At 41.1% G+C, this 22,551-nt stretch overlaps 2 protein-coding genes across 4 annotated transcripts in view; one reads left to right on the plus strand and one right to left on the minus strand.

Annotated features, from left to right (window-relative positions):
• Fam161b (family with sequence similarity 161, member B) overlaps positions 1-1,963 on the plus strand; it is an 18,845-nt gene extending 16,882 nt beyond the window's left edge. The window contains exons 8-9 of the mRNA XM_013014732.1: positions 338-471; positions 1,696-1,963. Coding sequence (XP_012870186.1) covers positions 338-471; positions 1,696-1,837 — 276 coding nt within the window. The 3' untranslated portion in view covers positions 1,838-1,963. The remainder of the gene's footprint in view (positions 1-337; positions 472-1,695) is intronic.
• A 2,129-nt stretch (positions 1,964-4,092) lies between these two features.
• Znf410 (zinc finger protein 410) overlaps positions 4,093-22,551 on the minus strand; it is a 37,219-nt gene continuing 18,760 nt past the window's right edge. For 2 of the 3 annotated variants that reach the window (XM_013016973.1, XM_013016957.1), the window contains 7 exons: positions 20,402-20,552; positions 19,235-19,416; positions 12,879-12,968; positions 10,480-10,605; positions 8,401-8,541; positions 6,792-6,919; positions 4,093-4,848 (listed from right to left, as the gene is read on the minus strand). In XM_013016973.1, coding sequence (XP_012872427.1) covers positions 4,810-4,848; positions 6,792-6,919; positions 8,401-8,541; positions 10,480-10,605; positions 12,879-12,968; positions 19,235-19,416; positions 20,402-20,552 — 857 coding nt within the window. In that variant the 3' untranslated portion in view covers positions 4,093-4,809. The remainder of the gene's footprint in view (positions 4,849-6,791; positions 6,920-8,400; positions 8,542-10,479; positions 10,606-12,878; positions 12,969-19,234; positions 19,417-20,401; positions 20,553-22,551) is intronic. The other variant, XM_013016965.1, reaches the window with a different exon arrangement.

Raw genomic sequence — 22,551 nt, forward strand, 5'->3', positions numbered from 1 at the left:
ATGCAAGACAAGCACTCTACCACTGAGCCACCTTCCCAGCCCTTAAAATATTTTTAGTCCTTTTGTTTCATCTGGATCTTACTTGTCTCCCACAAATCTAAGTCCTTGCTTTTCAAAGTGGGGGTTTCCAAACTGTTAGAAGTACAGAATTGTAGGTCCCTGAAAGACCTGCATTTTAAGAATATCCTTAGGGGGTTCACTTGCACACTGAAGCTCAAAAGCACTCTCATGCCAATCTGTCTAGCACAGAGGTGGTAAAAGAGGAAATATAAGGATATTGTTTATAGAGTTATGTGGCAATTCAAGACACAGTTACAACTGGTATTTTCATGCACAGGATCTTGCCAGGAAAGAGGCAGAACAACAATATCGAGACACCCTGAAGCAGGTGGGACTGGAGGAAGATTTTGTGAGAAACAAGAGTCAAAATAGTGGACAATGGAAGGAAGCCAAAGTCAAAGATTCTCCTAGGTAATCTGAGACGCTGCCTTCATACTGCAGCTCTAAACTGACATATCCCGTAATGCCCCCAGAAGGAAACTTCAGAACAGCCACTAACACTTGACATTTGAAGAGCATATCTGAATTAAGAATAGTGTAGTTGTGAATAAAATCTAACCATTCAATTTGAATCAGATCATTTTTCAGTTCTTAATGCTGAGTCAGAAGTATTTATTTTTAGGGAAAAAAAATCACATATATCCATTTGTTTTGTTGTTGTTATTGGTTGTAGGCTTGAACTCTGGGTGTAGGCGCTGTTCCTGAGCTCTTCAGCTCAAGGCGAGCACTCTATCATTTAAGCCACAGCAGCACTTCCATTCTTCTGATGGTTGAGGTCTCACAGACATTCCTGCCAGGGCTGACTTTGAACCATGATCCTCAGATCTCAGCCTCCTGAGTAGCTAGGATTACAGGCATGAGCCACCAATGCCCAGCATATATGTTTTTTAAGTAAAAAATTTAAAATCTTCAATTTTTTATAAAATGAAGTAATCTTTCCAGGCAACTCATTAGCCCCACTTCCTTTATGATTCATTTTGATATTGTCTAAGTCAAAGGGAAAGAGAGTATCTCCTATTATTCTCAACTGTGGTTTTATTTTTTTTCTTTCCTTTTGTGCCAGTCCTGGGATTTGAACTCAGGGCCTGGATGCTATCCCAGAGCTTTGTTTTTTAGTTACCTTTTTACTGGTGGTTAATTGAAGATAAGTCTCATAGACTTTCTTGCCTGAGCTGGCTTTGAACCCCAGTCTTCAGCTCTCAGCCTCCTGAGTAGCTAGGATTATAGGCCTGAGCCACTGGCACTCAGTTTTGTTTTTCCTTTTTTTTTGGATCCTGTCATGGGGCCTAAACTCAGGGCCTGAGCGCTGTCCCTCAGCTCTTCAGCTCAAGGCTAGTGCTCTATCACTTGAGCCACAGCACCACTTCCGGCTTTTTTCTTTTTGCTTATGTGGTACTGGGGAATCGAACCCAGGGCCTCAGGCATGCAAGGCAAGCGCTCTACCACTGAGCCACCTTCCCAGCCCTCAGTTTTGTTTTCTTAAGTCCAAATAGTCCTCCTTTTAATTCCTGTTTTCATCCAGAAATGTCCCTTTATAGCTTCTGTAGTCAAAATGTTAAGACCATTCTTAAACTTTGCAGTGCTTCCTTTAACTTAAAAATGTTCTGTTCCATCAATTTTTCCATTATTTTGTAGCATGCATGGGACTACAAAACTTGGCATCAAGTATCCACAGAAGGATTTAGAAGCATCACTAGAATTGCCTACAGGCCCCAAGAAAGAAGTGGAAGAGGACCTGTATCATGAATCACTGCACAACCTCGAACTACTTGCTTAATCGGCCCACTTAGCTTTACTGCTATTGAACATCATCAAGCAGCTAACCATGAGTTAAGTCAGGAAAAACTCGGATTTGGGGCATGGCAACTGTTAGAAAATAGGAAAAAGTAACAGATGATCGAGCAGTTCCGGGGAATCAAAGTGGAAAAGCTCAGGGTGGAGGGGTCAGCCAGAGATAAGGCTTCTTTCTTTTGTCTGGCACTTGAATATGTATACAAGACAGGGCACAAGGCCAAATGCCTATCCAAGCTGGTTAGAAAACATAGAGGGTTGAAAGGGCAGGGTTTAAAATGAGAGTAGACTAGAGAGTACAAACCCTGCTGGAATGTAAGTCCAGACTTGCCAGGACAACTATATTTTCAGTATAAGTCAAAAATTTGCATGTTGGCAATTAAGATTTAGATATATTGTATAGGTAAAATAAATCAGTTTATCAGATTCAGCTCATGGGAGATAACAAAGTTGTAGCCTTACCACATGTTCTTTCATGCCCAGCACCTGATATTTTGGGCCAGGTAGTTTCTTGTTGATGACTAGGGGATAGAACTGTACTGTACATAGTAGGATGCAACATCCAAGGCCTCTATCCATTGGATGCCTGTAACGCCCCTCTTCCAGTTATGACAACCAAAAATGTCTTCAGGTATTGCCAAAATGCACCCTAGGAAGCAAAGTTGTCCCAGGTTGAGAATCAAGGCTCAGTATCAAAGTAAGGCTACAAGAAACAAAAACTGGTGTTTTAAGAATACAAGCAGAGGGGGCTGGGATAGTGGCTCAGTGGTAGAGAGCTTGCCTTGCATGCATGAGGTCCTGGGTTTGATTCCTCAGCACCACATAAGCAAAAAGAAAAAAGCCGGAAGTGGCGCTGTGGCTCAAGTGGTAGAGCGCTATCCTTGAGCTGAAGAGCTGAGGGACAGCGCCCAGGCCCAGAGTTCAGGCCCCACGACCGGACCAAAAAAAAACAAACAAGAATACAAGCAGAGGGCTGGGAAGGTGGCTCAGTGGTAGAGCGCTTGCCTTGCATGCACGAGGCCCTGGGTTCGATTCTCAGCACCACATAAGCAAAAAAGAAAAAACCAGAAGTGGCACCGTGGCTCAAGTGGTAGAGCAGTAGCCTTGAGCTGAAGAGCTGAGGGGCCCAGAGTTCAGGCCCCACGACTGGACCAAAAAGAAAACAAAACAAAAAAACAAAAAAAAGAATACAAGTAGAAGCTGGAAATGTGGCTTAGTGGTAGAGTGCTTGCCTACCATGCATGAAGCTCTAGATTCAATCCCTCAGTACCATATAAACAGAAAAAGCCCAAGTGTTACTATGGCTCAAGTGCTAGCCTTCACCAAAGGAAGCTCAGGGACAGTACCCAGGCCTTGAGTTCAAACCACAGGACCAACAAAAGAAGAAGAAAAAAAGAATACAAGTAATTGCCAAACACTTGGTCTACAGTAGAATTATGCATCTCATTAACAAATTAAGAACTTAAAAACAGAATTCTTTCCTGTTATCTGTTTAGAACTTCTACTGTATGTATGTATCAGCATTGTTAATTTTAAATAAACTCAAAATTTCTCAACAGCCATGATGTTCTACTAGTAGATGATCTTTGGGATATCTTCCTTCTCCTTAAGACTGGCTATTTTAGTCAGGTGCCAGTAACTCATACTGTAATCCTAACTACTCAGGAGGCTGAGATCTGAGGATCACAGTTTAAAGTCAGCCTTGGCAGTAAAGTCTGTAAGATTCAACCACCAGAAAACCGGAAAGACACTGTGGCTTAAAGTAGTAAAGTACTAGCTTTCAGTGGCAGAAGCTAAGGGACATAGCGCAAAGTACTGATTTCAAGCCCCATGACTAACCAAAAAAAAAAGGCAAGAATATCTCTAAAGGAGCAAATTTCTCATGTTCTACTTTAACAATTATTCTGGGAAAATTAAAAATTACCTATCATTATTGCCACTGATCTAGATGCAGACATGGTCTTTTCTTGTGGTTATCAGTTGTCAGTTAGCAACTAGGATAATCCTTGTAATGTCTCCTAAAATTTCCCAGTTCAGTCTTACCTGCATGGTATCTTAATAACAAGTCAGCGCCTTATACAGATCTTTTTTTTTCTTCTTCAGATGTAGTTTGAACTCAAAGTCTTGCTAGGTAGGTTGCTGTACCCCTTGAGTTACTTTGCCAGCCCTCAGTGCCCAATCTTAAAGAGGTGAAATCATTTTCTTCATCTCTCAAAGAAAAGTTGTTACTAAAACAAAAAACAATGAACTGACTGGGCTGTTTTGTTTATTTAAGGGAAAAACTGAAGCTCTGGATCATGTGATTTTTTTTTAACTTAAACAAAAAGCCCTCTTAACATGCTATCTTACGTTTCATAAACAAAGAAAGCAAAGTGACTGAGTAGAGATATATAGACAAGATAGTACCTCAGCCTGGGCCAAAGGGAGATTCAAGTAATTTATTTTGTTCAGCCCTGTGGCTGAGAGTCCTTTTACTCAGGTTGCAAAAGGGAGAATGCTACAACAGAATTGACATCACTCCCTTCTTCAAAGCAACAAGGCATCTTGAAAACTCAAGTTCCAGGTTGGTGGCTAGACATTTTATCCATGTGAAAAGACTGAGTCTGAGATGAAAAGTCTTCAAAGCAAAACCTCCCCTCAATAGTCATAAAGAAAAACTTTAACCAACACATAATTAATTCACTTTTGGGAGATGGCTATCCCAAATTTTGCAGTGAGAAGAGAGGCAAGTTCAATTGCCTAAGTCACTGCTTTGCTCCTTGTATGGATCAGATGGTGGCTGAAGAGCTCATGTATCCATCTTCTCTGCCAGCTAAAATGAACACAGGCAAAGTGGGGCCTTGTCCTTTATAGTTTCATTTTGGTTCTGGCAGGTAGTGAGCCTCTGGATCCTTTTCCCACTACAGATTCTGTGATTAGACAGAGTTGCTCCACCGAGAGTCAGGGCCCATGCTCTGCTCATGTCCGTCTTTCCGTTAAATCTCCTTGATTTAGTAACTGTAAGAGAGTGAAAGCAAATCTAGATCATGTTATAGAAAAAGTAATTCATTCTAAGTAAAAGATTAAGAACAGTGGATAAAAAAAATTCACTGAGATATAAATCAGGATAGCTAGTTTCAAAGGAAAAAAACAACATGCATTGAGCCATCTTATTCAGATATTGGCCTTGGGACAGCACTCTGGCCACTTCATGATGCTGCCATGTTAACTACAGCAAAAAAATACTGTTTCAAGCTAGGCACCAGTTGCTCAAGCCTGTAATCCTAGCTACTCAGGAAGCTGGATCTGAGGATTGTGGTTCAAAGCCAGCCCGGGCAGGAAAGTCTGAGACTCTTATCTCCAATTAACCACCAGAAAACCAGAAGTGGTGCTGTGGCTCAAATGGTAGAGTGCTCACCTTGAGCTGAAGAGCTGAGGAACACTGCCCAGGCCCAGATTTCAAGCCCCATGACTGACAACCCCTCCCCCGCAAAAAAAATTCAGTGGTGAGATTACTGGTTTTGTATCAAGGAACATCTAGGTATTTGTAACATCATTATCAATGTATTTGGGCACTGGTGGCTTATACCTGTAAAAGTCTGTGAGACTCTTATCTCTAATTAACCACAAAAAAGCTGAAAGTGGAGCTCTAAGCACTGCTAGAGTGCTAGCCTTAAGCAAAAAAAAAAAAAAAAAAGCCCAGATCCTGAGTTCAAGCCTCAGCCTGACACAAATATAAATAAATAAAAATTTTAAAAAATAAGCTGGGCATCAGTGGCTCATGCCTGTAATCCTAGCTACTTAGGAGGCTGAGATCTGAGGATCGTGGTTCAAAGCCAGCCTGGGCAGGAAAAGTCTGTGAGATTCTTTTTTTTTGCCAGTCGTTGGGCCTGAACTCTGGGCTTGGGCGCTGTCCTTCAGCTCTTCAGCTCAAGGCTAGCGCTCTACCACTTGAGCCACAGTCCCACTTCTGGCTTTTTCTGCTTATATAGTGCTGAGGAATCGAACCCAGGGCCTCATGCATGCGAGGCAGGCACTCTACCACTGAGCTACCTTCCCAGCCCTCTGTGAGACTCTTATCTCCAATTAACCACCAAAAAACAAGTGGTGCTGTGGTTCAAATGGTAGAGCAGAGCTCAGGGACAGTGCCAGGCTTGGAGTTCAAGCCCCAGGATGGACCAAAAAAAATAATTTTTTAAAAAAGCATTTTAATTTTCACATTATAGGGAGGTAAAGAACAGAAGGATCATTCACCACTGCTTAGGGAATGTGTACAAAGTAACTCTAAAACTCAAGAGTCCAGGTGTGACAGATCAATTAACACACAAGACCCTAACACTAGGCTCCTTTCAAACTGGACTCAAGCTTAAAGGTGCTCTGGTCAGTTTACAGGAAATAGAACCTCAAGAATTCCTGGTCAGGACTGGGAAGGTGGCTCAGTGGTAGAGTGCTTGCCTTGCATGCATGAGGCCCTGGGTTCGATTCCTCAGCACCACATATGCAGAAAAAGCCACAAGTGGCGCTGTGGCTCAAGTGGTAGAGCGCTAGCCTTGAGCTGAAGAGCTGAGGGACAGCACCCAGGCCCAGAGTTCAGGCCCCACAACCGGCAAAAACAAAAAAAAAAAACAAAAAGAATTCCTGGTCAGTCAATTTAGGGCCTGACTGCTGTTTCTGAGCTCTTTTTGCTCAAGGCTAGCATTATACCACTTTGGGCCACAGTGCCACTTCCAGTTTTCTGGTGGTTAATTACAGGTAAGAGTCTCATGGACTTTCCTGCCAGGGCTGGCTTCAAACCTCCATCCTCAGATCTCAGCCCTCCTGAGTAGCTAGAATTACAGGCATGAGCCACCAGTGCCCAGATGAAAATTGGAGATTTTTTTCACATCAACTAAACTAGAATAATTAGGAAATCATTCTCCATTTAACTCAGCAAAGAAACAAAGAGCAAGAGCAAGCTTTACCTCCTGTGGATTTACTGCAGTTAAGACAGAAACTTCATATGACTGCCTTCCTGACTGCATGGTCACCAAGTGATGTGTTACATCAGGCACTGAAGACAAGGGACGTGGGGATCCTTCAGTAAGCACCTCTGTGAAACAAAAGAAAAATGATTTTCAATGAAAAGCAAGTCCACAAATATAATTCCCGCCTCTTCAAGCCTTTCATTAAGAAGTGCTAAAACTATTCCCTAAACAGCAGAATCTCATGTTCCTATATTCCTTTCAAGTTAATTCTTGTCTGATAAACATTGTTAGTAAATTTGCAAAGTATTAAAAAAAGAGGATGAGAAGTAAAAGCAGGAAATTTTGGTAGTTGACTATTTTTCAACAAACCAATTTAGAACAATAAGATTTAGCATTGTTACTTGAATTAAGATGATGTATAAATCAGCAAAAGTTGCACAAGCAGGCAGATCAGAAAACCAGAGCCAGCCCTAGAAGCAGTCACCAATAGTAACAGCAAAATATGTACAGGTCAAGAACTTGTTAGTTCTGCATCCAAAGTACCTACTTAACATCACTTCCTTCTTTGAGATTTGCTTCTTTAGTAAGGCTGATGAAACAGTTCCATGACATTCTATAACCTCCTGCTTTAGTTTCTACCAGTAGTGAACATGAACCAGAGGAGGTATGCTATGGTAGCATATTATTCTGGGCTTTCTAGGCTCTACACAAACATTGGGATAGTGTCTCATCATGCAACAAAGGCTGGCCACAAACTCAGGATCTTCTTGCCTCTGCCACCCAAATGTTCGGATTATAGACATATGCTACCACATCTGACCATTATGAATAACGAAAGCATGATCTCACACTTACTAAAGGCTCATTAGTGGGATCACCATGAAAATCTGGAAATAGTTTGTAAATAAACCACTTAGCTCTCAAATTTAGAAACTTATTCTATTAGTTTGTATTTATATTGCCCTTCCAAACTATTCCATATAATTTATACTATATAGCTTAATGTTTGCAAATATAGTATCTTACTCAATGTTGTTTCAAGCACATATGTACATTTTGACTTCTCAACTGAATTTTTAGATCCCTATCTGCTAATTTTGTCTTTCCCATGTTGTCAGGCACACAGTAGGCACTGAATAAATGCATGCTGACCTCACCTGGTTAAGTTTTTCAGAGAAGAGGGCCTGGCCTGTGTAACTTAGGTGAACTTTCTATACCAGAGAGGAGCACCTGTTTCCTAGAGAGCCCTTTCTTTTCTCCAGAAGTTTATGGCTTATATCTCCTTTGTAAACCTGGTTATGTTCTGCTTAAGTGTTTTAAAAGTTAAGTTCTTCCATAACTGCAACAGGAAAGACAGAAATAATTGGGCGAAAATGCTAAGATTACAGATAATTTAATTTTTTTTCTTCTCTTTATTATTTCACAACATCTTCAAGGACTTTTTTTTAAAACATCCATTATCCAGAAAATAATAACATAAAATACTACCTAATACCAGAGTTAAATCAAGAAATAAGACTGAAAACTGCATTTTGGAAGACAGCTCATTCCTTAGTCCCTATTTGCAGACCATTTTACCCAAATAAAGGAGAGACAGAAGTCTTACCATCATCAACTCCCAGGATAGAATTGGTATTTGGTAGGTTCAAGGACTCTCCACCAAGGCTTGACTGAGAATTCATAGACACCAGGTTTTTACTGGGTACTGAAGCCTCTTCAAGCAAACTACTGCCCATGAGTGGCTCAGCTGCACAAAGAATAGGATGTGAAAGACATACAGCAGTCAAGGCTGTGCCTGGTCCTTAGTTCCCTTCACAAGGAAGCTAGCCTTCTCTTTCAGAATCAGTTGTTAATTTATATCTCAGATGCACCTATTTCATCTATTTTCAAGAAATAAGACTAAGCCTAGAAGGGAAGACTGGGAACCTTAAGGATAAGTACCCTTGCTTGTGACTGACATCTGTGGAATTAGCATATGAAATGGAATGAATAAATTCTTGTACATATTTGAAGTGAATGATTAAATTTAAATATTACCAAATTTAAGGTAGAACAAAAGGTACTTATAATTGCTAAGCAAAAATACTTGAGCTCAAAAAAAAAAGAATACTTGAGCTCATGTCACATAGAAATCTCTTATCATGGTGCTATGAATGCTTGTTCATGGATTAGCACTATTCAACCTCAAAATCACTAGAGGAACTTCTGTTTTTTGGGTCTTTTATTTTTGTCAGTCATGGGGCTTGAACTCGGGGCCTGGGTGCTGTCCCTCAGCTCTTCAGCTCAAGGTGAGTGCTCTACCACTTGAGCCACAGCGCCACTTCCAGTTTTCTGGTGGTTAATTGAAGGTAAGAGTCTCACAGACTTTCCTGTCCAGGTTGGCTTTGAACTGTGATCCTCCGATCTCAGCCTCCTGAGTAGTTAGGAATACAGGCATGAGCTATGGGTACCCGGTGAGTTTTGTTTGTTTTGAGTCAATCTTACTATGGAGCCTGGGCTGGCCTCACATTTGCAATCCTCCTGCCTCACCTTCCAAGTGCTAGAATGACAGGTGAGCAGCAGCACCACACTGAACTTCCTAGTATGGAGGGGGAGGTGTGTCTCACCACGTTATCTAGGCTGGTCTTTTTTTTTTTTTTTTGCCAGTCTTGGAGCTTGAATTAAGGGTCTCCGGCACTTCCCCTGAGCTGCTTTTGCTCAAGGCTGGCACGCTACCACTTGAGCCACAGAGCCACGTCGGCCTTTTCTGTTTATGTGGTACTGAGGAATCAAAGTCTTCATGTGGCTAGGCAGGCACTCTACCACTAAGCCACATTCCCAGCCCTGAAGCTGGTCTTTTTTTTTGGTCTGGTCATGGGGCCTGAACTCTGGGCCTGGGCGCTGTCCCTCAGCTCTTCAGCTCAAGGCTAGCACTCTACCACGAGCCACAGCACCACTTATGTGGTGCTGAGGAATCGAACCCAGGGCCTCATGCATGCAAGGCAAGCGCTCTACCACTGAGCCACCTTCCCAGCCCTCAGGCTGGTCTTAAACTCTTGGCCACAAGTGAGCTTCAAGCCTAAACCTCCCAAGTAAGTACTAAGACTACAAATGTTTGCCACTAGGGAGAAACAACAATAGGATAGATGGATGGATGGATAGACAAACAGACAGATACATATACATACATACATACATACGTATAAAATTTCTGTGCATGTGCATGGTGTTGAGGTTCAAAATCAGGGTCTCATGCATGTTAGGCATTGGTCTAATCTCTAGAGGAACTTTTGAAACTACCTGTTCTAGGATCTTACACCTTATATATGAGTTTCTTATTTTGTATGGTTGGGGAAAGCTTGTACTTGGTGTCCAATGAGACCAGTTCTCTCCACCCAAAACGGAACCCAAAAAAATCTATTGGGGGGGATGGGAAGGTGGCTCAGTGGTAGAGCGCTTGCCTTGCATGCATGAGGCCCTGGGTTCCATTCCTCAGCACCATATAAGCACAAAAAGCAGGAAGTGGTGCTGTGGCTCAATTGTAGAACGCTAGTCTTGAGCTGAAGAGCTGAAGGACAGCACCCAGGCCCAGAGTTTAGGCCCACAACCAACACCCCCCCCAAAAAAAATTCTCTTGGTAGGCAGGCAGGAAGGACAGTGACTTGGCTCTTTGAACACAGCTTTCCCTTATGTCTACCCTCCTCACCAGTCTGCTCCTGCTCTTGACTTCCTGATGCTCCTAGTTGCAAGTGATGCTTTCTCATGTGCACATTTCTACTCCCACTCTGAGAGAAGGTCTTTCCACAGACTTGGCATTGATGAGGCTTCTCACCTGAAAGAGACAAGATGAAGTCAGGGGAGCCAAAGACACATCTATATTTCTGATGGCAAGTGAGTAGATTGAAGACCTAGATGGAGAAGGCCAGAGAATATGAAACATAAGAAGCTGCTCCTTTTCCATTCTCCATCTTCCCAGTTTCCCAACCTTCCATAGTATACCAGGATAACTCAGCACACACATTGCTCACACCACCGGTAAGTACTTTCCAGACTCACTGTTATGTACCTTTAAAAGAGTCTCTTCAGTATGGGATCATGACAATCACACTAAAGTATTTCCCTTTCCTAGACAGTTTTCCATGGACCTCTAGAACATGTACCCACCTTCATACCTTAGGATTTCAATACTAAGTTCATAATATCCCATCCTATTCCCTGTCACCATTCAAGGTCTCCAACATTTACACTGATGGCTCTTCTAACACAATGACTTCTATGACGTTAAGTCCAAAATTCTTGGTCTCCATACTACTAGGAGTACCATACTCAGAGAAGGGGTAAAAAAAAATCTCATACCCACGGCATGAGTGGCCAATGGGGTCACTATAACCTAGATAATATCTTCCTTGTAAAAGAGTTAGCTGCTATTTATTTCTAGCCAATTATTAATAAATAGTCTGAGGCCTAGCACTGCAAAATAGATTCTTGATTTTTTAAATGTATTTTGTCAGTCAAGGGGCTTGCACTCTGGGCCTGGGCACTGTCCCTCAGTTCTTCAGCTCTAGGTGAGCACTCTACCACTTGAGCCACAGTGGTTAATTGGAGATAAAATCTCACGGATTTTCCTGCCTGGGCTGGCTTTGAACCTCAATCCTCACATCTCAGCCTCCTGAGTAGCTTGGATTACAGGCGTGAGCCACTGGTACCCGGCCTTTTTTTTTTTTTTAAGAGAAGCTAGAAATGAAGATTTTTAGATAAAATTCCTCAACTTGTAAATACTGGCAATAAACTTAAAACTGATTAAAAAAAACAAAAAACATTCTTCATTGTTGATATGAATGCAAAAGACTACAAACTCTGTAGCAGAGAATCTGACAATATCTGGGAAAATTAGAGGCTTTGTCATTTCATCAAAGATTACAGGTGTGAGCTATGGTGCCAGCTGTCATGGACTTTTTTTTTGGCCAGTCCTGGGGCTTGAACTCAGGACCTGGGTACTATCCTGAGCTTCTTTTTTTTTTTTTATTGTGAAAATACTGTACAGAGGAGTTACAATTACATGGGCAACCTGAGCTTCCTTTTTTGCTCAGGGCTAGTACTACCACTTCAGCCACAGAGCCACTTCCAGCTTTTTCTGCTTATGTGGTGCTGAGGAATGGAACCCAGGGCCTCATGCATGCAAGGCAAGCACTCTACCACTGAGCCACCTTTCCAGCCCCTAGATTCCTATCTTATGAAACAATATTTCCAGTGTGTTTTCAATGTTATAAACCATGTCTCACAGGAATCAGACCCAGTGAGACTCTTATTTCCAATTAAGTACCAGAAAACCTAAGTGGCACTGTGGCTCAAGTGGTAGAGCCTTGAGCTGAGAACTCAGGGACAGTGTGCAGGTCCAGAATTCAAGCCCCATGACTGACCAAAAAAGTAGTAGTTCAGACTGATCTTGAAGTTGCAATTTCCTGTCTCCTAAGTACTGACTTTGGGAAAAAGGGAAAGGAAAAATATTTTAGCTTCCTCTCCTAAGCTTAAAAAGTCTTGGATCATAGAGTACATTTTCAAATATTTTGAAAGACATCTTTAGCAGAAAAGACCAGGTCATCTGCATGAAATGATCAAATTTAAGGCTGCAAAACAGAAAACAAGATACTAGGTTCAGAAAACAAGACACTAGGTTGTTCTTTCTTCTTCTACAGGTAAATCTAAGATTCTAGAAACCATAAAGTATCTAAATAACCAAAGCCAGTTTCTGCCAAAATGGCAACTGAAATAAGATTACCAACAGCTTCTCAGAAGGCAGTGATATTCCTGGTGCTGTTGTCATTAACAGCAGTTTTCTTACTTTGCTCTTGTTTGACGTTATAAAGCACCCAGGACAGTGTCAAACAAACTGAAAGATCTCAGAAGGACCTCCATGACTCAGCTGGAAACCACTGATTTCTCTCTACTGTTTAGAAAGCCTTTGAATGCAATTATTAAGGATCTTGGTTTCTGGCTTAGTTATAAGGAGTCCCAATGCCTTTACAGTAAAGAGTCTGTTTATTTTTAGACTTCTATTCCTCTACTAGTTTACCCGCAATCTACAAATGGTACAAGTTTTGATACCTGAGTGAACCACCAGATGTTTTCGGAGGCTTGAATACTCAGCAAAGGAACGGCCACATCCTTGGGCTTCACAAAGGAAAGGTTTTTCTCCTAGAGACAGAATTGAGACTAAGATTCAGACTCAGTCTTTTGATTATTACTCTTTCCTCAACAATTTTATTACATTCAACAACTTATTCTTCGTGTTCTAATTCACACTACATAATTCCATTAGGGCTACTCAGCAAGTGGTAATTCTCAATGATCTAAAAATATACCCAATGGTCTTTTCCCACTGCATGGCTGCCCATTAACTTCATGTTTCCTTCTTCCATCTGGCTTAAGGACTGAACACTCCAGCTTTAGTGATTACAACACTTACAATCACCTCAATATTCACAATGTGGGTGGAGAAAATAAATCATACAGAACATAACTATATACATATAGCCACTTTCATAATTATGACTTTTTTTTTGTCAGTCATGGGGCTTGAACTCTGGGCCTGGGCGCTGTCCCTCAGCTCTTCAGTTCAAGGCTAGTGCTCTACCACTTGAGCCACAGCACTACTTCCAGTTTTCTGGTGGTTTATTGGAGATAAGAGTCTCACAGACTTTCCTGTCCGGGCTGGCTTTGAACCGTGATCTTCAGATCTCAGCATCCTGAGTAGCAAGGATTATAGGCATGAGCCACTGGCACCTGGCCAGTATCAGACTTTTTTCTGTTCTTTTGTAATTGAATAGCTGCCTTCATTTGCTGGGTTTATAAAACTGGGTGTAGGGGCTGGGAAGGTGGCTCAGTGGTAGAGCACTTGCCTTGCATGCTTGAGGCCCTGGGTTTGATTCCTCAGCACCACATAAGCAAAAAGAAAAAAGCTGCAAGTGGCACTGTGGCTCAAGTGGTAGAGCGCTAGCCTGGAGCTGAAGAGCTGAGGGACGGCGCCCAAGCCCAGAGTTCAGGCCCCACGACCAGACCCTCCCTACCCCCAAAAATAATAAAACTGGGTGTAATGTCTACCTTTAAAATCTGTATTTTTGTGTCAGTACTGGGACTTAAACTCAGGGCTCATGCTCTTCCTTGGCTTTTACTGGTTAAGTGGAGATAATGGACTTTCCTGCCTAGGCTGGCTTTGAACCACAACCCTCCAATCTCAGCCTTGTGAGTACCTTAAGACTGTAAGTGGGCACCACTGGTGCCCAGCAGAAATCTGTATTTTAAAGTAGATCTAGAAACTGAGTCATTAAAACGTCTGACATGAAAGTTCTGACAGCATATGCACTGTTTGAACTTTCCTTCCTTCCTTCCCATCCTCTTTTTAAAAAATATTTTATTGTAAAGGCGATGTACAGAGGGGTTATATAAGTCAGGTAATGAATGAAGTAGTGGTGCTTAAACTCTGGGCCTGGGTGCAGTCTCTGCGCTCTTCCACTCAAGGGGAGCACTTTGCCACTTGAGCCACTCTGCCACTTCCGGTTTTCTGGTGGTTAATTGGTGCTAAGAGTCTCAAGGACTTTTCTGCATAGGCTGGCTTTGAACCAAGATCCTCAGATCTCAGTCTCCTGAGTAGCTAGGATTACAAGCATGAGCCACCAGTGCCTGGCATGAATGCCTTTCTTTTTGAATAGTGTCACTACCTCCAACATTTTCTCCCAGTTTTGCCCCTCCCAACTCTCCCCCCCACCTTTCTTTTGTAGTGCTAGGGATTGATTTCCTTCCTTCCTTCCCTATACTCTCCTCCTTCCTTCCTCCTCACCCCCTCCTCTTTCTTTTGTAGTGCTAGGGACTGAACCCAGGGCCTTGTTCATACTAAGTTAATAGCTATGAAGCCCCTGGGTTCAATTCCTTCTTTACAAAACCAAACAAAAAACAGTAATGCACGGTGACAACAGAATAGAGACTTAGACTAGTAGATAGTATTAAAGTTTAAGTTTGTACTATGACTAAGATGCTACACTTTGGAGAAAGTAGGTGAAGGACATAAAAACTTTTTAAAATTATTTTTTCTATATTCTGTGAGTACATAATTATTTCAAAATGAAAAATGAGGGCTGGGGTTGTTCTTGGAAAAAAAACAACAAAGATAAAGTCTGTATCCTCCAAAAATAACTGTAAAATGAGACAAATATGTTCATAAGTAACTGTAATATAAGTTTCTGTACAAAAAACTGCTACAAGCTAGGCATCAGCACATGGCTTGCTGTCAGACTAGGAATTCCAGACCAGCTTGGGTTACACAGTGAGGCTCTGCACTGTCTAAATAAGTAAATAAGTAAGCAAGCAAACAAGCAAGTAAATTACTTAATTAGTTTGTATGTGTGTATGTGTGTGTTGGTAGTAAGGCTTGAAACTCAGGCCCTAAGACTTTTTTGTTCAAAAAAGAGCTTTTTTGTTCAAAGCTATAGCACTCTACCACGTAAGCTCTATTTCCAGCTTCTGAGTGGTTAACTGGAGATAAAAGCCTCATTGACTTTCCTCCCTGGGTTGGCCAGCAACACTGATCCTCATTTTCTTAGCTTCCTGAGTAGCTAGGATTATGGGTATAAGCAACCTGTGCCCTACTAATTAATTTGTTTTTAAAAAATAAAAACAAGGGACTGGGAAGATGGCTCAGTGGTAGAGTGCTTGCCTTGCATGCATGAGGCCCTGGGTTTGATTCCTCAGCACCATATAAGCAGAAAAAGCTGGAAGTGGCGCTGAGGCTCAAGTGGTAGAACGCTAGCCTTGAGCTAAAGAGCTGAGGGACAGCGCCCAGGCCCAGAGTTGAGGCCCCACGACAGACACACACAAAAAAGGAAAACAAGGCAAATGAGGCTATCATGACAACAACACAGGAGCATGGCCCATCAGGGGGTAGTAACAAAAAAGGCTGTAAGTGGAGCTGTGGTTCAAGATGTACAGCACTAGCCTTAAGCAAAAAAAACTAAGCAACTGCACCTGAGTTCAAGCCCCAGTACATATACACACTCTCCCTCTCTCTCTCTCTGACGACCTTTAGAATCAGATCATAATGCAAATTCCAACTCTAACATTTTCTACCTGAATATGCTGGCCAATTTAGTTAACTCTCTAACTTATTTCATTGCCAATAAAAAATGTTATCTAAAGTCAAGTGCTGGCAGCGCACACCCGTAATCCTAGCTACTCAGGAGGCTGAGATCTGAGGATTGAGGTTCAAAGCCAGCTGGAGCCAGGGCAGGAAAGTTTGTGACACTCTTATCTTCAATTAACCACCAGAAAACCAGAAGTAGTACTGTGGCTCAAGTGGTAGAGTGCTCACCTTGAGCTGAAGAGCTTAGAGACAGTGCCAAAGCCGAGTTCAAAAGCCTCATGAGTGACCAAAAAAAATGGTTATCTAATGTTATCTATCTTCATGGAGATATGGAGATTATGTAATATAGCTGGTAGATTTTAAATTGCCTCAATAAACAATAACTTAGTTATTATTATGACAAATCTGAAGCATCCAGGGATAACCAATTTAGTGGATGATTGAGACTACAGCGAAAGCATACTAAATAGAACATAAGAAACCCCAAATTCTGAAACTGGTGAACAATTAAGAGATTCACAGAAGAGCTACCAAGAGTTGGAATGAGGGAGAAAAATACACAGGAGAAAATACAGTCATATTTTGAAGTAAAACAGAGCATTTTAAGAAGATGTTTTACTATGTGTATTTGCTCATATGAAGTAATATTTATTGAAATGAACTCCAGGAAATGAAAACCAGGCTGTTGTTTTTTTTTCTTCATTGCTGTTTTTATTTTCCTTTCTTTCTGTCGTTTGTTCAGTGATCTGTCTTTGGAAAGGTAAGGGGGCAAAGAAATGGAGGGACAATGGGCGAACAAATCCAGCAGTGGTATTCATTAGACATTATGTTGAAAATGAACTATATTCTTGTAAGTGGGAATGGGAGGGGAAAACTGGGAAAGAGCAAGGGAAAGGGTGACCTTGTTCTTAAAAAAATTTACTTTTTACCTGACTTATTAGCTGTTACCCTTATGTACATCACCTTTATAATAACCATAATTTTTTTCTTAAAAAAATGTTCTGTGTGAGCAAATGCTTCAAAGACGATGAGATGAGGATGAAGTTGTGGAATTTAATAAAAAAAAGAGATGGTAAATTCTACTTCTTTTCTCTTTTGTGCCAGTTATTGAGGCTTGAAACTCAGTGCCTAAGTGCTGTCCTTGAACTTTTGTGCTCAAGGTTAGTACCACCTGAGCTACAGCTCCATTTCTAGCATTTTGGTAGTTAACTGGAGATAAGAATCTCACAGACTTTTCTACCTGGGTTCACTTTGAACCATGAACCTCAGATCTCAGGATCCTGAGGAGCTAGGATTACAAGCATGAGCCACTGGCACCTGGCTATTTCTTTTCTTAGGTATTCAACTAGATAGTTTTCCTGTTCTATTTTTCAAATTATTCTTGGAGCAAGTATAGTTTATTATATGCTACAAAGAGCTGAAAAGAGCAACTATTCTGTCCCAAATACATCTAGATGTTGTATTACTCTAGAAGGAATTACAGGTTTATGCTTAGAACAATCTTGACTTCAGCTTGGGCTTCACTTTTTAACTGCATTTTAATTATATATGCTATCAAATTCCAGTATTCAAGAATGAACAGAGACAAAGAGCTGGATACAGGTATCTTTTTTTTTTTTTTTGGTATGGTCTTGGGGCCTGAACTCTGGGCCTGGGCACTGTCCCTCAGCTCTTCAGCTCAAGGCTAGTGCTCTACCACTTGAGCCACAGAACCACTTCCGGCTTTTTTCTTTTTGCTTATGTGGTGCTGAGGAATCGAACCCAGGGCCTCAGGCATGCAAGGAAAGCGCTCTACCCACTGAGCCAACTTCCCAGCCCACTGGATACAGGTATCTTATACCTGTAAATCCTAGCTGCTCAAGATCTGGGGATCCAGGTTTAAATGCAGCCCAGAGAGAAAAGTCCATGAGACTCCATCTCCAAAATAACCAGGAAAACGCTGGGCTTGAGAGCATGATTCAAGTGGTAATGATAGAGTATCAGCCAAACAAGCAAATTGAGTGAGAGCATGAGGACATGAGGTCATGCATGTGCATGTGTGGACACACACACACATACACACACACAAAGGCAAGAAAGTAGGGTACTGTTGTACATCTTCATATATTCATCTGGGTTTGATGATTAAGCTTTCAAATGAGGAGAACAAAATGATCAATATACATTATATGTATGTATGAAAACAGAATAACCCATTAAAACTATAAAAAATGGGAGGAGATAGAATAATGAAGAAATGGATATGATCAAAGTACATTATGTGTATATATAGAAATACCATATTGAGACCCCCCTTGTACAATTAATATACACTATTAAAAAGAAAAAAAATCCTTAGTAAGGGTGATACAAAGCACCCTTAGACCCAAGACTAAAAATCAAGTGATCCTTTTGTTGTTGTTGTTGTTGGTTGTGGGTCATAGATCTTGAACTCAAGGCCTGGACTGTCCTTGAGTTCTTTTGTTCAAGACTAGTCTTCTACCATTTTGAGCCACAGCACTATTTCTGGTTTTCTGGTGGTTAACTGGAAATAAGAGTCTCACAGGGACTTTTCTGCCCAGGCATGCTTTGAGCCCCAGTCCTCAGATCACAGCCTCCAGAGTATCTAGGATTATAGGCATGAGCCACCAATGCCCAGCTCAAGTGATCTTTATTTTTCTCCTTTGATACTGATATACTCTGTAACTTCTCTTACTCGTTTTCTGAGACTCTAACAAGAAAGCAAACTCTAGGCTGGGTTCCACCTAGTAAGTCCTAGACCCTGAGTTGAAACTCGAGTACCAGACTTAAGAATTACATCTTTTTTTTCCTTTTTACCAGCCCTGGAGCTTGAACTCTGGGCCTTGGCTTTTTTTGCTCAAGGCTAGAATTCTACCACTTGAGCCACAGCACCACCTTTGGCTTTTCCAGAGAGATAGGGTCTCATGGACTTCCCTGCCCAGGCTGGCTAGAACTATGGTCCTCAGATCTCAACCTCCCGAGTAGTTAGGATTACAGGCATGAGCTACTAGTACCTGGCTTAAGGGTTACATCTTATCTTTTATATTGTTCCTCACTTCCTCCCCTACAATTAGTATTTTGAATAGCTTTGAATGATTCAATAAAGTTACTGTATAAAATAAAATTGTGCAATATTCAGAAAAATTTTAAAGCAGATTTTGTCCAATTAGGTTCACATAAAATGTTACTGTAATGGACTGAAAGTACCATATAGCATTGAGACAAAGGAATCAAATCTTTAGAGTTCTAGCAACAACCTCATACTTTATTTCTACTGAAGTATAGTTAAGTAACAGCTGAACCAAAATTGCCCAAGGGTTGCACGTACCTGTGTGTATGCGCCGGTGGTTCTTCAGATTTCCAGCTGTAGTGAACTGCTTACCACAGCCAGATTCAGGGCACATAAAGGGCTTTTCCCCATTGTGCGTCCTCATGTGTACTTTTAGTCTCTGTAGCACATAGAAGCTTTTCCCACAACCTTCTGCAGGGCAGATGAAGGAGCGGTCATTTCTGCAAAAATAATCATATAAGCAAGAATACCTACAAATATTCAAACTTCTTTTTATTCTCAAGGCAGACAGTAGATTCCAAACCTGGGCATATCAAAATATCCTAAAGTTTGTTAAAATAACAGATGATCCCCGCCACACACTTCTCAGGTTTAAAGTAGGGTCTACATTTATATGTAATTTAGGTTCTAAAAAAAAAAATCCTCTTTTATAATGAGATTTAAGAATACTTCATCACAACACATTTAGCAGTCATATGCCTTAAATTGTTATGAAAAAAGGGCAAATCACACAATGCTAGTGTTTCTATTAAAAACAACAATAAAACATGACAGTAGACATATGGAACCCACCGGAAATCCCAAGTTTCTGGAGGCTGAAGTGGGAGACTCATTTAAACCTAGGAGTTAAAGACTCTCCTGGGAAATAAAAGCAAGATCCCATTCCCTCAATTCCAAGAACAGTCATCCTCACTACTCAAGAAGAGTTCATGGCTGGTTGCAGGTGGCTCATGCCTGTAATCCTACCTACTCGGGAGGCTGAGATATGAGGATCATGGTTCAAAGCCAGCCCAGGTGGGGAAACTCTGTGAGACTCTTCAATTAACCACCAGGAAACCAGAAAGGATGCTGGGTCTCAAAGTGATAGGGTACTAGCCTTGAGCAAAAGAGCTCTGCCCCACAACCGACAATAAATAAACAAAGAAATAAATAAGTGGGTTACTAGAATAATTTTTGTCCAAGCTGGACTGGATAAAAGAGATATCCTATCCCAAAATATAATGAAAGCAAAAAGGGATGGAAATGAGGCTCAGGTGGTAGAGCCCCTGCCTGGCAAGCTCAAGGCCCTGAGTTCAAACCTCAGTTAAACTAAAAAGACAGAAACAAAAAATAAAACCAGCGGGAGTCCTTGTTTTCCTTTGTCAATTTGGAAAACAAATTTCTCTGGAAGCCTCAAAGTTTTTATGAGATCTCAGATTCGCTTACCGATGAGTTTTGAGGTGGTACTTAAAGTGAGCTGGCCAAACAAATGTCCGGCCACAGCCTTCAACTGTACACTTGAGCTTCTTTTCCACTTGAGGAAGAGGCCCAGAGTCTTTGGGTTGCCCATCTCCAGAACCATGGTGGACATTTTCTCCTGTAACAGAGTCACATTTAAAATCCAAGGAAGGACCCTTCTTAGAAAGTTGAAATTCAAAAATAAAACACATATTCACTCAGTGATCATTAATCAGGTATCTACTTTCCCCAGGTCCCTTCTGTAATTGTTTATTTTTATTTTTTTTACTTTTTTTTTTTTGTCCAGTCGTGGGTCTGAACTCTGGGCCTGGGCGCTGTCCCTCAGCTCTTCAGCTCAAGGCTAGCACTCTACCACTTGAGTCACAGTGCCACTTCTGGCTTTTTTTCTTTTTGCTTATGTGGTGCTGGGGAATCGAACCCAGGGCTTTAGGCATGCAAGGCAAACACTCTACCACTGAGCCACCTTCCCAGCCCCCTTCTGTAATTGTTTAAAAATAAATATGATCATGGTCTATACTCTGTCCCCTGTTCCAAGCATTTACCAACAGCTAACATGTTTTATTTTACAAGATTAGGGTTCTTGGATAAATGTAGGAAATAATCAAAATGGTTTCCTATCAGAAATATCAAAAAGCAGAATTAAACATGCACTGCACAAATTGGTAGGGAAACAGGTAGATCAACACTCAGACTAAGATGCTTTGGAGATGACTTTAAAGTCCTGGGCAAGGGGGTAGGGGTGGGGAGGGTGGGTGGGAGATGAGAAGGGATGGGAAGGGGAAACAAAGGAGGAGGCAACAATGCTTGATAAGAAATGTACTCATTATCTTGCCCATGTAATTGTAACCCCTCTGTATGGTATTTTCACAGTTAAAAAAAAAAAAAAGTCCTGGGCAAAAAAGCATGTATTTTTAGGGGCTGGGAAGGTAGCTCAGTGGTAGAGTGCTTGCCTCACATGCATGAGGCCCTGGGTTCGACGCTTCAGCAACACATAAGCAGAAAAAAATGAAAGTGGCACCATGGCTCAAGTGGTAGAGCACTAGCTTTGAGTTGAAGACCTGAGGGACAGCGCCCATACTCAGAGTTCAGGCCCCACAACCACGACAACCACCACCACCACCACCACCAAAAAGCATGTATTTTAAGTAGCCATTCTGGTTTAGTGTGAGCTAACAACAGAATTCTATCACAGATGGTTATTCTTACATTTCCATCTTTTGAAGTCAATTTGGCTGTTTCTTATTCTGGAAAATGAGAACAATCTTCTCATTTTCTAAATCACTCCTTTTTTGTTATGAAACATTTAAAAATACACTTTAATATTAAAAATAGACTTTAACATTTCTAACATTTAAAAGAGAACTTAGATAATACCTTTTAGTGTTTTGTTCAACAAAATAGAGATGAGAAAAGCTAAACACTGCCTCTATTAAATTTAAGCAAAATCAGCTGATCAAAAATTTGTATAAATTCCAGGTTAATAGGTAGAACTTCATAGTTGGGAGTAATTCTAGCACACAGGAGGCTGAGGCAGAAGAATTGTGAGTGTAAGTCAGCCTGGGCTACCTAGGGAGACTTTGTCATAAATATACATCGATATCATCATTAAACAGAGTATGTAAAGTAAGAAAGCACTAAAAAATGTACAGATGAAACAAGACTGGCTCTAACTTGATAAATGCTGAAGCCATGGAATGGATGAGAATTCATTATACTGTTCTCTATACATTTACATATGTTTTAAGTTTTGTGTAAAAAACTGACAAAAAGGAAAAATATTTCTTTTGGGAAAGGGAGTGGGGGGGCTCAGAAATGGAGGAACTAAGGGTAAACAAATACTCACTAGACATTATGCTGAAAATTAACTACATAACTTGTGGGTGAGGACAGAAGGGAAAAACTGGGAACAAGAATGTACTCATTACCTGATTTATGTAACTGTAACCCCTCTGAACATCACCCTTATAATAACAATGAAAAAATAAAAAGGAAAAACAGCACAAATATAAGGATGATTTTCCATTAAAAACAAAAGAACCAGGCATGATGATGGCTTATACTTGTAATCACAGCATGGTAGGAGGCTAACCCAGCAGGATCATAAGCTCAAGGCTAAT

This window comes from Dipodomys ordii, unplaced genomic scaffold (assembly GCF_000151885.1).
Source record: "Dipodomys ordii isolate 6190 unplaced genomic scaffold, Dord_2.0 Scaffold2, whole genome shotgun sequence".
Taxonomy (NCBI): Eukaryota; Metazoa; Chordata; class Mammalia; order Rodentia; family Heteromyidae; genus Dipodomys; species Dipodomys ordii.